This window comes from Pongo pygmaeus, chromosome 6 (assembly GCF_028885625.2).
Source record: "Pongo pygmaeus isolate AG05252 chromosome 6, NHGRI_mPonPyg2-v2.0_pri, whole genome shotgun sequence".
NCBI lineage: Eukaryota > Metazoa > Chordata > Mammalia > Primates > Hominidae > Pongo > Pongo pygmaeus.
Window position 1 is genome coordinate 110,538,190 of NC_072379.2, and position 19,209 is coordinate 110,557,398.

At 39.0% G+C, this 19,209-nt stretch overlaps 1 protein-coding gene across 5 annotated transcripts in view; it reads right to left on the bottom strand.

Moving 5' to 3' along the window:
* DOCK4 (dedicator of cytokinesis 4) overlaps positions 1–19,209 on the bottom strand; it is a 485,830-nt gene that overhangs the window by 159,229 nt on the left and 307,392 nt on the right. For all 5 annotated transcript variants that reach the window (XM_054494462.2, XM_063667735.1, XM_063667733.1 and 2 more), the window contains exon 16: positions 15,441–15,547. In XM_054494462.2, coding sequence (XP_054350437.1) covers positions 15,441–15,547 — 107 coding nt within the window. The remainder of the gene's footprint in view (positions 1–15,440; positions 15,548–19,209) is intronic.

Below are 19,209 nucleotides of genomic sequence, written 5' to 3' on the forward strand. Positions count from 1 at the left end.
GAAAAGGATGCTAATGAGGAAGAAGAAATCATCTGAAGGTACAAAACTCACTGGTAATAGTAAACACACAGAAAAACACAGAATAGTATAACACCATAATTGTGGTGTGTAAAATACTCTTTACTTAAGCAGAAAGACTAAATGATGAACCAATCAAAAAGAATAAAACTGGAGGAATCACATTACGTTACTTCCAATTCTACTACAGAGCTACAGCAACCAAAACAGCATGGTACTGACATAAAAGCAGACACAAAGACCAATGGAACAGAACAGAGAATCCAGAAACAAATCCACACACCTCCAGTGAACTCATTTTTGACAAAGATGCCAAGAATATACATTGAGGAAAAGAGTCTCTTCAATAAATGGTGCTGGGAAAACTGGATATCCATACGCAGAAGAATGAAACTTGCTCCTATCTCTCACTATATAAAAAAATCAAATCAACATGGACTAAAATTAAATCTAAGACCTCAAACTATGAAACTACTGTAAGAAAACATCAGAGAAACTCTCCAGGACAGTGGTCTGGGCAAAAATTTCTTGAGCATCCCCACGAGCAGAGGCAACAAAGGCAAAAATGGATAAATGGGATCACATCAAGTCAAAAAGCTGCACAGCAAAGGAAATAATCACCAAGGTGAAGAGACAACCCACATAATGGGAGAAAATATTTGCAAACTACCTATTTGATGAGGGATTAATAACAGAATATATAAAGAGCTCAAACAACTCTCTAGGGAAAAATCTAATAATCCGATTGAGAAATGGACAAAATATTTGAATAGACATTTCTCAAAAGGAGATACACAAATGGCAAACAGGCATATAAAAAGGTGCTCAACATCATTGATCATCAGAGAAATGCACATCAAAACTACAATGAGATATCATCTCACCCCAGGTAAAATGGCTTTTATCCAAAAGACAGGCAATAACAAATGCTGCGAAGATGTGGAGAAAAGGGAACCCTCATACACTGTTGATGAGAATGTCAATTAGTACAACCACTATGGAGAACAGTTTGGAGGTTCCTCAAACAACTATAAAGAGAGCTACCATGTGATTTGGCCATCCCCCTGCTGGATATATATTGAAAAGAGAGGAAATCAGTATATCAAAGAGACATCTGCACTTCCATGTTTGTTGTGTAGCACTGTTCACAATAGCTAAGACTTGGAAGCAACCTAAGTGTCCATCAACAGATGAATGGATAAAGAAAATGTGGTACATTGATTCAATGGAATACTATTCAGCCATAAAAAAGAATGAGATCCTGTCATTTGCAACAACATGAACGGAACTGGAGGTCATTAAGTTAAGTGAAATAAGCCAGGCACCAAAAGACAAACATTGCATGTTCTCGCCTTTTTTGTGGGATCTAAAAATCAAAACAACTGAACTCATGGAGATGGAGAGTAGGGGATGGTTACCAGTGGCTGGGAAGGGTAGTGGGAGGTGACAGGGAGGTAGGGATGGTTAATGGGTACAAAGAAGACAGAAAGAGTAAGACCTAGTATTTGATAGCACAACAGGGTGACTATAGTTAATAATAATTTAATTGTACATTTAAAAATAACTAAAATGTATAATTGGATTGTTTGTAATACAAGGGATAAATGCTTGAGGAGATGGATACCCAATTTTCCGTGATGTGATTATTATGCATTGCATGCTTATACCAAAATATCTCATATATCCTATAAATATAATCACCTACTATGTACCCACAAAAATTAAAAATGAGAAAAATTGTATAGTGTATTATAATATCATTTGGGTAAAAAAATCCACACAGAATATCTGAATGATATACACTAAGGAGCTAATAGTTAACATCACCTGGGTAATGAGAATATGGCATTTTATTTTATTTTGGTTTATCTGTATACTGATTTTAATGCTGTAATAATAAAGGTGACTTTAAATTAAAATTTTGAGGAAAAAATTGTAACAGATATACAGTTGGTACACTTAGATGATTCTGATTATACATTTGAAAACTTATATTAACTTCATTCTTTTGAATTTGTTCAAATATTTTCAAGGCTACTGCCCTAGTAACAGGTAGGAGTTTAAGCACAGAATCCCTTTAGTATTCCAGACTATTCTGTGTGACTCACAATTTTTTTTACTTTTTTTTTTTTTGAGACTGAGTTTCACTCTTGTCACCCAGGCTGGAGTGCAATGGTGCGATCTCGGCTCACCGCAACCTCTGCCTCCCGGGTTCAAGCAATTCTCCTGCCTCAGCCTCCCAAGTAGCTGGGATTACAGGCATGCACCACCATGCCCAGCTAACTTTGTATGTTTAGTAGAAACGGAGTTTCTCCATGTTGAGGCTGGTCTAGAGCTCCTGACCTCAGGTGATCCGCCTGCCTCGGCCTCCCAAAGTGCTGGGATTACCGGCATGAATCCACCATGCCTGGCTACATTTTTAATAATAAATATTTAGGAAAGACCTCTCTAACAAGTTTAGAGAAACAGAATCAGAATATGACAAGATGTTCTTACTAATACACCTGCCCAGTAAGAGAAACACCAATATAAACACAATGAACAGCCTCTATAATTCTCTTTTAATATTACAACTCCAAATGGTTTCTTTTACTACCGCAAAGTAATTCATATAGGCAGAAGAATGCATAAAACATACATATATGGTTTAAAGAATAATTATAAAGTGAATACTTAAAATGCTTTCTTCAGGAAAAGTGTTTAGGCAAAGCAATGTTCTGGAACCCTAGATCACTGACCCCCTCCCCTCAATCTCATCCCTGGCAAGTCAAAGCATGAGGGCAGCACCCCACATTCACCCTATCTGGTCTATAGTGTTGGAAACATCCTCTGATCTCTCATCTCTATCCTGATTTGTATTCCATATGTCTAACCACCACTTCCTAGTGTGACTAAGTCTCATGCCAAACCCAGCCCAGACACTCTGTCCTGCTATTTCCAGTCTTCCTCCCCAGGATTTGGAGGCTGCCCTGGTCTAGTATGATCCATCTGTTCACAGAAATTCTGCCCCTGTAAACATATCTCTTATTAACTCTCCTCCCCCTAACTGCCTGCCATCTCTGGAGCACTTCTGCAGCCTCTTGGAATTCCTGCTTGATATCCCATGTAGCTCAACTGGTTGCCATGGGATGGACCACTTGTATGAGTGAGAGTGTGATGGCTGTGCTGTATCCTTAGTGGGTATTATGAATAGAAGACTTGGCTGCTTTTCCATAGGCCAGGAAAAGGTGATGTGGTCAGCTTAGTTCCACCAAGCCTTCATTCTCACTTCTCCCCCAGCCTGGGGGGGTCCAAGACCTCAGCATCTGAGTCTGTCTGAGTTATGACATCTTGATAGCTTCATACAGCTAAACTCTATCACCCTTGCTCAAGTATAAAATATAATAAATATGAACAATACTCTGGACATAAAAGTTATTTCAAGAGCTTTCGGCAAGAACACTGGGGTATGTGTAAGAGAGATGGGGGTAGCAGAGAGAATTCCGCCCATCAATTCAGTGAAGAAAAACATGTAACTACTCTTTGGTCTCTATGAACCCTTTTATATGTTTACCAGGCGTTCAAAGCTGATTTTTTTATCCAGTGGGATTACACTAGATATGGGGTTAGGTTTTAATCTATTTCTGAAAAACTTAAGCTATCACACAGAAAATATTATAGCATATCTTTTATTGTTCCTTGAGGTTTTCAGCATGCACCCTTAATATACCATACAAATACTGGAGATTTTTAAGGCAATCCAAGCAACTACCTTTTATGAGTGCTTACTGTGTGACAGGCACTACTCTGCACTGTGTGTATATTCTCTTCTCACAACAATCCTTGAGGCAAGATATTGCAACCTAAGGAGCTTATGTGATTTGCCCAATGTCACAATATTAGAAAATATCACAGTCAGAATTTGAACCAAAATTTGTATTCACAACTACCATATAACATTGCCTCCCTCTACTGTTGTTTTAGCCAAGTTTTGAATTCAAGTAATTAATTCAAACATTTTTAATTTATAGATAAAATACTGCATGGTCGGTATCGCTAGGAAAGACCAAAAATGGTTAGATTTTCAAAAGAAAGGTATCTTTGTGGGAGACACCCTGAGAGAGGGCTCAGAGTGGTATATGGAGCTGAAATAATTTCAAATGCAATAAGCTCACAAATCTTATAATGAAATGGCTAGTTTATGTCTTCAAATCATGCAGGGAGCAAAAGGGATCATGCAGTCTGGATAAGATAGGGAGGAAGGGCAGGTGGGAGCAGATGCGGCATAACATAGGAGCTTAGGGACACAACAAATGAGCTAGAAATCATTCATTCTTTCATTCAACGACAAGGGATAGGGAAGAAATGCATTCAAGAGCAGTGAATAATACAAATGAGGTTCTAGAAGGTAGCCTTGTAAAGCAGAAACAGCTGTCGCCTAGAGTTTAAGCCAAAAGGTTATCCAGTTTCCTAACACTAGAAGCAGCCAGGGAGTCAGTAAATTCCCCAGGTGGGAAAAGGGTCTACTGTGAGTGAGATTCTGAACTAGAGTATGGACTGGAGAAAACAAATGGGAATAAACAGTCTTCCCGTTAGGTGAAAAGCTAAGAGTCAATGAAGTCATAGAAATGAGGCTGGAAAAGTATGGTTTGGCACTGCCTGTGCTTTAATTGGAAATATTAAGTGCAACAGAATAGTGGTTGATTGCTTAAATGCCTAAAAATCTGAGCAATACAGGCTCAACAGCATCAAACTGCAGATGTGAGATTCTTGTGCTGCATGTAATTGAGAGATGGCTTTGTTACCATGGTAAAATCCAGCTATACCCCTAACCTGGATGGGGTGGTTAAATACGGATCATTTGCATTTTGAGGAATACTTGTAAAACAACAGTTTAGGCTTTCACATAGAGAATACTTTTTTCTACCAAACCCAGTGAAGGCATGGAGCATGGCAATGTGGATATGAGAGTAAGAAGACACTGTCCTCTCTACTAGAGAACTCGTTTTCTTGTGGAAGACACAAGCACAGCTAAAGTGTTACCAGTGTTATGGCAGATGTATGCTGGCAGATGGATGAGGGAAGAATTAATGAAGCCATTTTTCTTTTCCAGGGGAAACAAGGCAATGTGACCCCGGCTTCTTGAAGCTGCTACTGGACTGGGGGAACAAAACGATGTCACTGTAATAGTGAAGGACAGTTCTCTGCATTTGCTATGTTGGAATCTGTGCAAGTTATCTTAAAATGGCATGGAGATAATTTACAAATTAGAGAGGAAAGAGATGAGAACCATCCTTGCTTTACTATACTTGGGAATCTGAAATCAGATCTGGCCAGAGAGATGTGCTCCCTCAGACTCTTACAGAATTATTAAAATGCAGGCTTTGCAGCAGCAGCAGCAGTAGTCTCATCTTCTTTGAGATCATATAGTTTGGCTCACAGTGTATTTCTTTCTCCGGAATAAAAATCAGTTGGTACAGCAATGAATACTGCATTATGTTCTAGGCTACTTTTTGACTACTGTCTTAGATATGTGAAAGAGAATGTCAGTGTTCAGTCCTGGACAGTGTTCCAGAAGTGTGATATTTGAGTTATGCAAGATATATGATTGAGAGATCCACATCTACAATTTACTAATTTAAAAACTGGCAGAGGAATTCATGGAATTAGTCAAATTAAGGAATCTGTAACTTGTGAAAAGTAGGTAATCACGTTTAAAAAAATACAGTATGGTAAGTATGGTAGACAATCCAGTTGAAACTCTGTATTACCCGTTAATAAAAACCAGATTTAAATAGTTTTTGGAGGAAAATACCTTTCTTTAGGGAACTTTTTCAAAATGACTAGTCATCCTTTATGTCATTATTAAACATTTATTAAATTCCTAATATTTGTCAGCCTTTCAGTTTGGCATTAAGAATGTAACAAGCAAATGAACACAGTCTCTGTCCTTGAAGGCACTGCATGTCTGATCTCCACACTTATCTGTTAATACTGATTACAACACTGGGATAAAGACCACTAGAAACCAGTTCTGCTGGGGAAGGGAAGGAAGACCTTATCGAAAAGGATGGTCTTTGATCTGAGGTCAAAGGACTGTTTGACCTCAGTTGTAAAGGATAAAAGCGTCATCAAGCAGGCAAGGGAGGAAAAGTCAAGGGAGGGAAGAAACAATACACTCAGAGGCACCGGGGAATAAAAACACACGTATGAGACTATGGGGACACGACCATTCAACGCAATGTGGGATCTTGGAATGGATCCTGGAACAGAAAAAATGACATTTGTGGGAAAACTTATTGTGAAATCCAAATAAATTGCATGTTAACAGAATTGTACCCAGATTAATTTAGTTTTGATAAATATACTATAGCTTATATAAGAGGTTAACATAAGGAGAAGTTGGATGAAGGTTATATGGGAATTTCCTGTACTATTTTTGCAACTCTTCTATAAATTTAAAATATCTTTAAAATAACTGCTAAAAAAAGTACAGGCATATTGAGGCAACTATACATAGTTAAGTATGTCTGGAGTAGGGAATTTTTCAATACATAAAAGCCTTGGGATTACCCCAAATCTCTTGAATAAGAAAAATCTCAGGTGGTTCTAATACTCACCTCTGGTTTAGATTCCTTGGATTAAAGTATTATCGAGGAGGTGGAACTGACCAGTCATGCAACCAACTATTTAGACATGGTGGGTAAATGTGACAAGAGAAGCCTGTGACAAGGTTTCTCTTCATGGCAGGAGTGGATGGAGACAAGACAAAATGCTCAGTTTTGGATATGCTGAGTGTGTGGTGTCTTTGGGAAGACCAACTGAAGATGTTCAGTAGGCTGGTAAAGTTTTGCACTAGAAAAACATATCTGGCAGTTAACAGCATAGCTTACCTGCCCAAATGGATGAGATGGATCTAGAGAGTATAAGGCACAGATGGTAGTCAAGGGCTAAACCCCTGGTAACATCAACATTTAAGGTATCCATAAAGAGAAATGAGTCCTCAAAGAGGAGGAAGGATGAAACTCAGGAGCACATCATCAGGCCAAGGAGTGTGGGATTTTCAAGAAGAAGCATTATTAATAGTGTTCTATGCTATAGCGCAGTCAAGTATGGAAAGGTTTTTAAAATGTCTAGTGGCTTTAGCCCCTGGCTGGGCACTAGTGACCTAAAGGGGAAAAACTTCAGTTGAGCAATGAGGATGTGAGGAAGCTGAGGCAGTGAGGGAAGACAGATTTTCACGCAGGCTGCATGTCATGACGGGAAGGGAAGAAGGAACATGGTGGCTATTTAAAAAAATTTATCAAAAAAAAAAAAGGCTTGAGCATGTTTATAATCTGTGTGAATACTGCTGGAAGAGATGCAGGAGGAAGAGAGAGGACATTGGGAGGGGCAGGGTCCCAGAAGAGTCAGGAGGGAGGGAGATCCTGAAGGAAGTAGGTGGAAGAACTAGTCTTGAAGCGAAGGAATCCTGCCCCATCCCCTAAGACAGGAAGCCGGAAGGAAAGGAAGGATGCAGATAAATTTGCAGGTGGCAAGGAGAGAGCACAAGAAGTTAAGGAAGTTCCTGTCTGATGGCATCTGTTTTCTCTGTTAAGTAGCTGGGAAGTGGTGGGGTAGGGAGAATGGTAAGCTCTTGTAAATAGCTCTTGTGAGGACTAGTTTACCTGCAATGTTGATGGACCCACATCTATACCCAGGCAGATCCTAACCTATAGCAACTGTATAATTTCTTCTAGCAATGCCCTAATCTGTCAGCACTGCCCTCTCCTATCCCCAGCCCTAATTTCTTCTAGGGCTGGGGATAGGAGACGGCAATGCTTCCAGATTCATCTAGGACTATTTTTTAATTCCTACGCAGGCACAGTAGAACTAAGGATTAAGAGATACCTTAGACAAGAATGGGAAGAAAAAAGAGTGGTCTAGTGGAGGAGAGAAAGACTGAAAAATAGGCACAGTTAGAAAATCAGAAGGTTGAAAGGCTGTGGTCAGAATACTGAGAGTTTATAATTTTTGATATGAAGTAGTTCTGGATGACTTCATCCACCCATCTATCTAATCAGTGGGAGATTCTGATGGGTAGAGAGGCGACACAGCCTAGGGTGTGGCCATAGTGAAGTAGAAGGCAAATGGAGGTAGCTAGAGTTGAAGTGGCCAAGAAAACAAGAGGACAGGAAGTTGGATAGTCAACCAGAAGGAGAAGACTCTGAACTAGGAACTAGGCTGACTGTGGGAAACGAATCAGCTACTTACCACACCACTCCATCCTCCCCCCTCTTCCTCACTGGCCCTCAAAATACAAGTTGGTGGAAGACAGTAACTAGGACACATGGAAAATTGCAGCGCTGTATGGAATGAGCCTTATAGAGGACAGGGGAGCTCTTCACAAGAGGGTGGCGAAAGAGTATCTCTGGAAAGCGTTAAGGTATTTGGAGGCAGCTGACCACCAGACACTAGACACCCGGCTTAGGAAGAGGGGCTCTCTACTCCAGCAGCTATACAGGAAGCCCTCTCAGCAGAGGAAAGTCAGGTCTCACTTAAGGCAGAACATTTTGGGAGGGCTGAAGATGTAGCAGTATGAATTGGTTAGCATCGAAGGGGCCTTCTGCAGGTCACTTAACTATCCCTAAGTGCTAGGACTAAGTCTACCTATTAAGATAGCTTAGTGTTTTCTCCCCACTGTTCAGCTTATGTGTTCAGCTTGATATGTTTTTATACTAAACTTACCAGGTTATTTATTTTAAAATGTTGCAGATGTTTTTTAATTTCTCTTACAGCATGTAATGAATGAAGTATCCGTCAAGTGATCAATTCTTCTATACCAAAGCCTGGGGAGGACAGATATGTTTCTGGCTTGTCTAAGATTTATGGATTATGGTTACAGGGTAAGTCTTTTAGAAGAGTTGGAGGAGCATATGGGGTTCACTGGGGAACATATGGGGTTCACAGGGCAGCAGGCTAGATTGCAATCCTGTCTACCTAAATTTTCAGATTCCCCTCATCTTCTCATTTTACTTATGAATGCAAACATACTATAGGAAAAGGCTACACTGAAGTTTGAGATAAGCAGAGAATGGTAGCTTCTACCTGGATTTGAGAAGTCCATCTCAAATGTAGTGGCCAGTGAAGTGTATTTGTTGGACTACTATGTACCAAGTTAGGGACTAGGATATAGCATAAGAACCTGAAAACTTGTAGAGAAAAATGTGGGCCACAAAGGGTTTATGGACAAATTTTTAGGTAACAAAGGTGAAATAAGTTACTCCACAATAGACTTTTACTGTCTATGTCATCATATTAAATTAATCCCTCTCCAACCAGGAAACAGCATCACCTTCTATTTGGCTGACTTTGTACCTGGCTCTTTTCCTTCTTGAATACCTTGGATTAGGAAGCCAATAAACCTCACTACAGGAAGCAGAATCTCTACTAAGCAAAACTCTAGCTTGGTTGAGTCGGGCCACTTCTGCCATGGTGGTGCTTGACAATCAACAGTGATGAATTTACAAAACCCCAACTTCTCCAAGGCAGACGGTATTATTACTATTTTCTTACTGGACCAGAGGGTGTTTCAGAATGTACTTCCAGTGACTAAAACTCCTCCATTAGAGTGAGTCAGAATGAATGGGAACTTGAGCACATAGTTACTGTCTTCCTAGGCCCCTCTTTTTGAATTCTCACATCAATCTCCTCAACAGATTTGACTTTTGGAAAACAAATTTGCTTCCGCTCATTCTTTCTTATTTTATTTTTTGCTTCATTCTCTTTTCTTAACTTTTTGCTTAATTCTTTTTTCTCAACTTGCTTTCCAGCAGGTAGCTGAAGAAGCTTAGCCAAATATATTCCTACAAAGTTAAGGAAGACAATAATTCTAACGGAATGGAAATACCAAAACTTAAGATTAAATATGGTTATTAGCAAACTAGCAATTCCAAAGGGGAGTTTTTAGGCTTATCTGTCAGCCATTTGGAAATACTACTGATGTTCTGGGGGCTCTGGAGGGACAAAATCTCTAATGATAGCTAAGTTATTTTACTTATCCTCCTAGAGCTAATGATACGCGAATTTTTATAGATTTCGGAGCTTATTTACATTGGAAACCACTCTAAATATGAAATCAATCAAGTGACGTTGAAAATGACCTTTTCCCTTAGGATTCCTTAGACTCTGCCCTAAAAGGTGAGTCCAGGTCCTTGACAAAGTATTTACTGTAACAGCTCGGTAAGAACGGTTTCTTTTTTTTTTTTTTTTATTTTATTTTATTTTCTTATTATTATACTTTAAGTTTTAGGGTACATGTGCACAATGTGCAGGTTAGTTACATATGTATACATGTGCCATGCTGGTGTGCTGCACCCATTAACTCGTCATTTAGCATTAGGTATATCTCCTAATGCTATCCCTCCCGCCTCCCCCAACCCCACAACAGACCCCAGAGTGTGATGTTCCCCTTCCTGTGTCCATGTGTTCTCATTGAAGAACGGTTTCTTTAGAACACATTCAGAAGTGAAGTCCAGCCATTGCTATAAAGGGAAACTATCTCACAAATTTAAAGCCTAAATTACGATACTAATAGCCTTCAACACAGCAGATTTCTTCTTAGCTCACTGCAGGATTGAGTCTTTCAAACTAATACTTTACATGAAGAGCAAGTAGATTTTAACCAATACTCTACTACAAACCAGAGCTATTCTCTGTATCATATCTCCAAGACAGATTTAAAGACACATTTTTAACGCATTTTTTTTCATCTCTCATCAACCTTTGATATCATGGGCAGTACCTGTCAATGAATGACACAGAACATGGTTTATAAAAATCCAAGACAATTAATGTTCCTTCAAAACCTTACCATAAACACTACTGTCAAGATTATATGACAGAAGAATGGTCTTTACTTACATAAAAGTCCAGAATTAAATAGTATAAAACAAGGCTAAGTTTAAATTTCTGTCTCTTCCTATTTTTGTTTGGTCAAAATGAAAAAAAAAAAAACATTATTAATATTATAAAATAACACTTGTCCACTAACAAAAAATTTAAGCAATATGAAAATAAAGTCATTAATATTTAAGGATATCATTCCAAGCATCTCTGTATGCACATATATACATAAGAACATACAGTTAAGCAATTTTATAAAAATGGTATTATACTAAATATATGCACGTATAAAGTATTAACAATAAATACTTTTCCATGCACATAAAATTATCCTGTAAACATTATTTCCACCTATATAGTATTTCATTACTGTATGGGTATAACTAAATTTAATCGGATCTATGTTATTGGCAATTTAAATTACTTCCATGTTTTCCATATTTTAAGCAATCTGCAATGATCATCCTTCAATCACCTTTGCTCACCTTGTCTTGTTATCTTCTCCCAAAAAATACCAACATGTGTGGGATGGCTGAGTCGAAGGATATACACATTTAAAGTTTATCTACATATTGCCAAACTACCCTCCAGAAACACAATACTATTCATATTTCTTCTATAAATGCATGAGACTGTTTTCCCTTAACCTTGCTCTCCAATTCTGGGCTTTAAAAATCTCTGCCAATCTGATAGGCAAAAAGGTTTCAAATTTTTTAACTTAAACGGATTTCTTTACTTATTCATGCTTTTATTTTATAAATTTGCATTTATTATTTTTAAATAGCCTGTTTGTAGCATTTATCAATTTTTCCTTTTCTTACTGATTTGTGATACCTCTTGGTCAATTAGGAATAGTAACCCTTTATAAGGGTTACCTATGGGGTTATAAAGCAACTCTTTACAAGCTGTGTTGCAACTATATTTGTTTTATAATTTGTTTTCAGTTTGAAATGTGTTTCAGCTTAGATTATGATTGTTTTATCAATAAATATCTTAAATTTTATGTAGCCAAATTTACTTGATGTTTAAATTTGATTTCTAACATTTGAGACATCCTTAGAAAGGCCCTTCTCACCTGTAGATTATAAAAATGTTCACCCATATTTTTAAGGCTCGTACAGATTGATTGATTGATTGATTGATTGATTGATTGACTTGAGACTGAGTTTTACTCTTGTTGCCCAGGATGGAGTGCAATGGCATGATCTCGGCTCACTGCAACCTCCGTCTCCTGGGTTCAAGCGATCCTCCTGCCTCAGCCTCCCAAGTAGCTGGGATTACAGGCACCCACCACCACACCGGGCTAACTTTTTCGATTTTTAGTAGAGACGGGGTTTTACCATGTTGGCCAGGCTGGTCTCGAATTCCTAACTTCAGGTGATCCACCAGCCTCGGCCTCCCAAAGTGCTGGTATTACAGGCATGAGCCACTGTGCCAGGCCCAGTTTTATTTCTTACATTCAATCTGGAACGTGTTTTCGCAAAAAGAGGAAGATAGGAATCCAGTTCTTCCCCACTTCCCCTAATACCCATTTTATTTATCTCAACACCACTTATTAAATGGGCTATATTTTTAGCTCATAATTTGAAATACACTTCTCTCTCCACTGAATTTAAAAAGAATTCAGTATTCTTTTTAAATACTGAATTCAAGGCCGCACAATGATCAGCAGGCTTGTGCTTTCCTGTCGTGGCAGAAGAAGGATTATGTATTATGCTGGTAATATGGTTTCATAATCATAAACTACAAGTGGCCATAAGCTGAAACTGAACTTGTTGGCTCAGTAGTATGAGAAAGAAAAATAAAAATTGTTATACTTGGCAAGTATTTCACAACTCTGTAAATAAGAAATACTAAATAACCCTATTCATAAGAAAACTCAGCTACTTGGGGTTTTTTTCTGTGGAGCGAATGCTTCCTGATGGAGCTATACAGTGCAGGTCTGCCCCAAATTAGACAGCCTACACATACCATACTGAGTTTCTCTTGTGGTTGAGGTCACATTTTTCATGCTCAAATAAATTTCCCTTTATGGATTAGGATTCTTAGTACTAAGTCAATCTTTGTGGAAGAGCTACAACTGAGTCAAAGTCCTCTTTTTGAGAAAAGTTTTGGCCCTGACGACAAGCACCTGGACAGGACTCTGTCTAGGAATTAATACCTGTTTGACTCCTAAATGTTCACGTGGAGAAGCGAGCTCTGCTACCTGTCCCCTGGCATTTTAAGAATATGCATGTCTCTAATCAGCAACTGAGAATCTTGGTATGGTTCATGCTCACGAAGAGAAGTCAACAAGGACTTGATTGGAAACCTAGCACTGCCAAAGACACACCCTCAGACCCATAGGTGAGAGGGTCCAGATGGGATATGCTATGTAGAAGTGATTCATTCTTTTATATATCATTAGGAAATGGGGAGCCCAGTCTTAGTTCTCTCAGCCTTATCTTTTCTGAGCTAAGATTTAATGTTACAAAGACATTTATATGAAGTACCATTTACGTTTTTGAAAATCGAAGCTCAAGACATTGCCTGTTATATTATATATCTTATCGGGGAGCCTCAGACCTAAAGCTGAGATAAATAGATCATCCCTGCAGTCTAGTATATGTAGTTCCTCTGTTTGCTTTTCTGGTTACTATGCTTTAAAATATTTTTGTTTCTTTCTATTTTAACACCATTAGCTTTGTTAGCTCTTTTAGATTACTTTATGAAGAGAGAATGTAAAGGCCAGAAACAGAAGGATTTGGCTGTTTTGTTTGCCACTATTTTCCCAGCACCTAAAACAGTACCTGGCTGTAGTCTGTGGTCAATAAACATGAACAAATAATGAAAAAATGAACGATTAAAGAAATAGACACTGAAATATACATTCTATAAAAATAGAAAATATCAGGTGTGGGCTGGGCCCAGTGGCTCATGCCTGTAATCCAAGCACTTTGGGAGGCCGAGGTGGGCAGATCACGAGGTCAGGAGATAGAGACCATCCTGGCTAACACGGTGAAACCCCGTCTCTACTAAAAATACAAAAATTAGCCGGGCGTGGTGGCGGGTGCCTGTTGTCCCAGCTACTCAGGAGGCTGAGGCAGGAGAATGGTGTGAACCTGGGAGGCAGAGCTTGCAGTGAGTCGAGATTGCACTGCCGCACTCCACCCTGGGCAACAGAACAAGACTCCATCTCAAAAAAAAAAGAAAAAAGAAAATACCAGATGTGTTTTATGTTGCCTCTCATTTGACTAGCAATCCAAAGAAAGTTTTTGCTTGTAATCTCTTATTCATTCAATAATCTTCACTGAACATCTATCACAGGCCAGAATCCCTCTACATAGCTGTTGTTCTCAAGGGGCTCATAAATCTAACGGGGCAAGCTGAGGCATCAACAGATAGTTCTAGGACAGTGTGATGAGAACAATGGTAAGAGATGTGTGCAGATACCAGGGAGCTCAGGGAAGGGCAACTGTCCAGCTGAGAATATGAGTTGGGCTAGGAAGCAGGGGACAGTTTCTGAGGGAGGTTGTGGCCCAGGTGAGCCTCCAGGGATGAGCAGAAGATACTCAGAGGGAGAGGCAGGGGAAGGCTGACTCCAGGAGCCACAAGGGAAGGGAAGAGCAGAAAGAGCCAGCAGCAGAGGGTGAAGAACTAGAAAGTGCTGGATGTGGCTGCAGCATCAAGAGGCCAGAAGTGGTGAGGAGTGAGGCAGTAGGGAGGTAGAAGGCTGGCACGCCCTGAGATGCCTGGGATTTATTCTCTCAGCAAGAAGCTTTTGAATGGGTCTTAAGCTGGGAAGTGAAATGGCTGGATCTGCTCCTTAGATGAGTGACCCTAATGTCTGGGCTAGAGGAAGACAAGACCCAGGTCAGCAGGACCAGTTATCATAGGTGAGAGTTGATAAGGGCCTGGCTATTACACAGTTACAGAAATGGAGAAAGGCAAAGGAGGAATATTTTGGAGAAAATTGCCTGTGCACTTAAAAATACATTTTTTACCCTATAGTTCATTATTACTAGTATTCTCAGATAATTACAAGGGGTTCTTCCTTTGCAAGCTTTCTTTTGTTGCCTACTACAATACACTTTGTTCCAAATGATTTTATGACAATTCTTGATTTACAAGAACTGCTAAAGTTGTCATGATGAAATACAGCCACTTCTCTGCTTGCTTAGTAACAATAGCAGACAAAAAAAAGTAATGCTGACCTTGCTAAATTTACTTCTGGGGATACACAGACCTAGATAAGAAAGCGCGTAATGTAGTATTTAAAAAGTTATTTGTAAGGTTTACTTAACCCTATCACAGCAATGGAAAGAACTTTAAGAACAATATACAGATTTACCCAAACATCCACCCCTAAATTAGGATGAAAACATAAATCATCTCTAAAATATGTTCTAGAATATGACCCAATATAGAAACAATACTTTCAAAAAGACATTCCCCCTGAGAGCAATCTTACAAGAGTATTCTTTTCAGTCATTTTTTTCTCTTTTCGAAATGACAAGATAGTGAGGTGCTATTTCAGCAATGTTTTTTACTGCCCATCGCCACCATCTGACTGATGTTACCTTATGCACGATGAGCTCATGAGTTCCATCTGGAAGAGTCCTACCATCTTCTTGCATCAGAGGGACAAAAGAAAACCCAAACAACTTCTTCTCTCCTTTCTCCTTTGCTGTAAAAAACAAAATTACTTGCTTATTTAAGTGTATCTATGTTCAGGTACATAGTTTGTCAAGAAGCATAATCATCGAGAAATATAACCCATACACAACAGTTCCCACTACACAATGCAGCACAGCTTTTCTGATAGGCCATCTATATAGAGCAGCCACCCTCTAATCCCCTCTTCCTGCCTCCTTATCTGCAACTTACATTTCTTGCCTAATTTTCTTTATGGGAATCACTATCTGAAATTGCTTTTTAAAAATTTGTGGATTGCCTGTTTCTTCTTTTTACCCCTAAGTCCCATGAGGGCAGGGGTCTTATCTATTTATTTTGTTTCAAAGAGTGCTAGGAACATAGTAGGTGCTTAATAAATACATGTTAAATGAATGAAAGTGAAATGGTTTGTTTTGATTACTACCCAACAAAAGGGAATCTCTAAGCTCTACCCTGGTCCATGACAGAACTTCTTTCCCTATATCCACACACGTAAGGAAAGTAAATCCTGTTGCAGTTACCTCCTTGGAATAAGTTAGGCACGTTGAAAGACAATATGAATATTAAACCTATAGTTGAATAAGAGCTCACTACTCTGGAAGCTGGAAATGAGGTGATGAGGTTTTCAGATGCCTAATTAAGAATCACAATAGCTAGAAATGCCAAGGATCATTAGTAATTATTTATAGATAGGGAAATTGAGGTCATAGATGTTAGGTAACTTGTTGTAGATCTCTTAAGTACCATTCCAGTTCTTTCCACCAAGTTTTTTTTTTTTCCTCCAAAAATGGAGAAAGCATTAACAGAACCTTGTTTGGTTAACTTGACTCTCCCCTTGTACTTAGATGGGCAGAGAGTTCTCCACGGCCAGCAGCCTGTTAAGGGCTGGATGGTTACTCTTTCACAAGTGGAACATTATACTTGAACAGACAAGTTCAACTTTGGGATGCAGTAAGATCTGAGCTGGAGGAGTTAGGTATGGTGATCCTGAAGATTGGACAAGAAGTTTAGCAACACAGCATTTAATTGCTCCAGGTATTTAAGCACAGGGAAGTGGAGCCTCATGCAGAAAATGGTAACTTTGTCTGGCTGGTGCTAGTCCCTAATATGAGGACATCCCTGAAAATGTAATTATAGCAAAGGACTTTCTTTTAAAATCATTAATTTCAATCCCATAGAGAAACTGGAAAAAGAATTCACGTTTTTTAAAAAGTCAAGCAAAAATCACATCAAAGATCTCTGGGAAGAGAGTTCCACATCAATGATAATACAGGAACTTGAATCTATAGGTTCATTTAAGAACAACTGACATCTTGACGACATTGAGTCTTCCTATGCATGACCATAGCTCTTGTATCCTTTATAGCAAAACTTCTCAAAAGATTTGTCTATACCCATTACTCCCCTTTTTCCCCCTCCATCTCATTCTTTAACTCACCTTTACCACCACAGATTCACTAAAATCACTTGTCAGGTTCAATGAGTTCCATGATGCCAAATCAAATTATTCGTCCTCATCTTATTTGATCTACCACTGGCACCTGACACATGTGATCAATCCTCTCTTGAAAAACTGCATTCATTTAGCTCCTGGATTCTCTTCTTCCTGCATTGGCCTTCAACCTACTAGATAGTCCTTCTTAATGTCATTTAATGCCTCCTTCTCATCCTCCCAGCTCTAAATACAGCAAGTACCCCAGAGACCCATACTTGGACTCCCCTTTGCTATCTAAACTTACTACCTAGGAACTCCAATCAGTCTCAGACTTTAGAAATCATCAAAATTAGTGATGTGCTGGAGCTGGATCATACTGGCCCATAAGAGCTGAGAGTGCACATCTCTCCCCAGTTCTACATTCAGCGATGTCATGTTGGAAGCTTGAAATTGGCCATAGTGGGAGTATCTACACCATGGAAATCAGCAAATGCTACAGCTCAGGGATCCTCCCCACCCCCCAGTGCTGGCTCAGTAGACCAACCACTGAACTGTATGTTCTCATTCCCAAGTTTCCAACCTGGACGTTACTCAACTGCCCACTTGACATCTTGAGTGTCTAATAGACATCTCTGATTTAACATGTCTAAAATGCAATATTTGGTTTTTGTTCCCCAAACAGATTCTTCCTGTTGTCTTCCCCACTTAATTAAATGATCACTTCATTCTCAGGCCGACATCTTTGGGTTACCCCGGACTTTTCTCCTTCTTTCAGATCCAATCTGTTAATATTCTGTAAAAAAGAACTGAACCACTACCATCGTAATGCAGAACACTTTAAATCTCTTACTTGGAAGACTAAAAAAAGCTTCCCAAGCGGTCTTTCTGTTCCCACCCATACTACCTATAATCTATTATCCCATACAGTAGTCAGACGTATCTTCACTCCAAATCCTCTCGTGGTTCGTCTCAATTCAAATAAAATGCACAGTCCTCATCATGAAATAAAAGACTATACAAGATCTGGCACCTCTGCTACCTTCCTGGTCTCCTTGCTATTCCTTGAAAAGGCCAAGCGTGTTTCAACCTCAAGCCTTTTGTACTGTCCTCTCTGCCTGGAATCTTCTTTCCCCAGGCCTTCACTTCTTTTAGTTTGCTGCCAACACATGTCCTTATAAGCGAAGTCTTTCCTGATTGCCCTGTGTAAAATAGCAACACAGTACCATCACTTTCTACTCCCTAGCTGCAATTTGAGTCTTCACTGCACTTCATCACTTGCTATCTGATGTACTATTTATTTAGTTTCTCAGCTATTATCTGTCTTTCCTCTCTGGAATGAAAGCTCTGTGAGAGGGGCTATTTTCTTGTGCTCACTGATGTGTCTCCAGTACTCAGTAAAATGCCTGGCATACAGCGGGTGTTCAATAAATATTTGTTTCATGAATAACTGTTGTTTTTGAATAAATATATGAACACACAGATAAATATTTGGAAGTCCACTTTATAAAATGATTGCATTGGTTATTCATAGTTTGTGGTATTATCAAGATTTTTTCCTTCTTCTTTACATTTTGCTGTTTCTTCTGACTTTTAATTATGAAGATTAAAAGAAAAAACCTATGAGGAATTTTTGAAGTACAGGGACAAGAAGGTAGAGATCCAACAGATTTTACTGAAAATAGCCTGTATTCTACTTTCCAAGTTCTGAATTAGAATAATTATCTCCAAATGCTCTTTCTCTCTTTCACCACTATTTCACCTTTATTTTCTCTTTTTCTTACCTTAAAGCTCAGACCTCATATTAGGCCCCAGTGAGAATTCATAACAAAGATTGATGGAAGAAATAGTATGGCACCATTCTAAGTCCTTTATGTTTTCCTACTTCAAGTCCTTTACATGAAACTCTTCTGGGAATTTGGAAGAATTTTAAGACCCTGCTAGCTCTCTTCCTGCATTCAGATACATCCACGCAAGCATAATTTATGAAGCTCCTGAGTCAATTCTGAAACATGCCATAGTTCCAGCAAAAGATAAAGTCCTCCTTCTCTGCCTGAACCTTGGGTAAAATACAACATCACTGTGGTAAATTCACCACAAATCTTTTGGCAAAGCCCCTATTCCTTCCAGACTGGAAAAGAGCCTGCTGCTTCTTCAAAAATGTGATTCTCCTGTATCTCTCGTTCGTTGTACTGCTCCCAAAGCTAGATTCACCAGAACTTTCTCTGGTCACAATGTACACT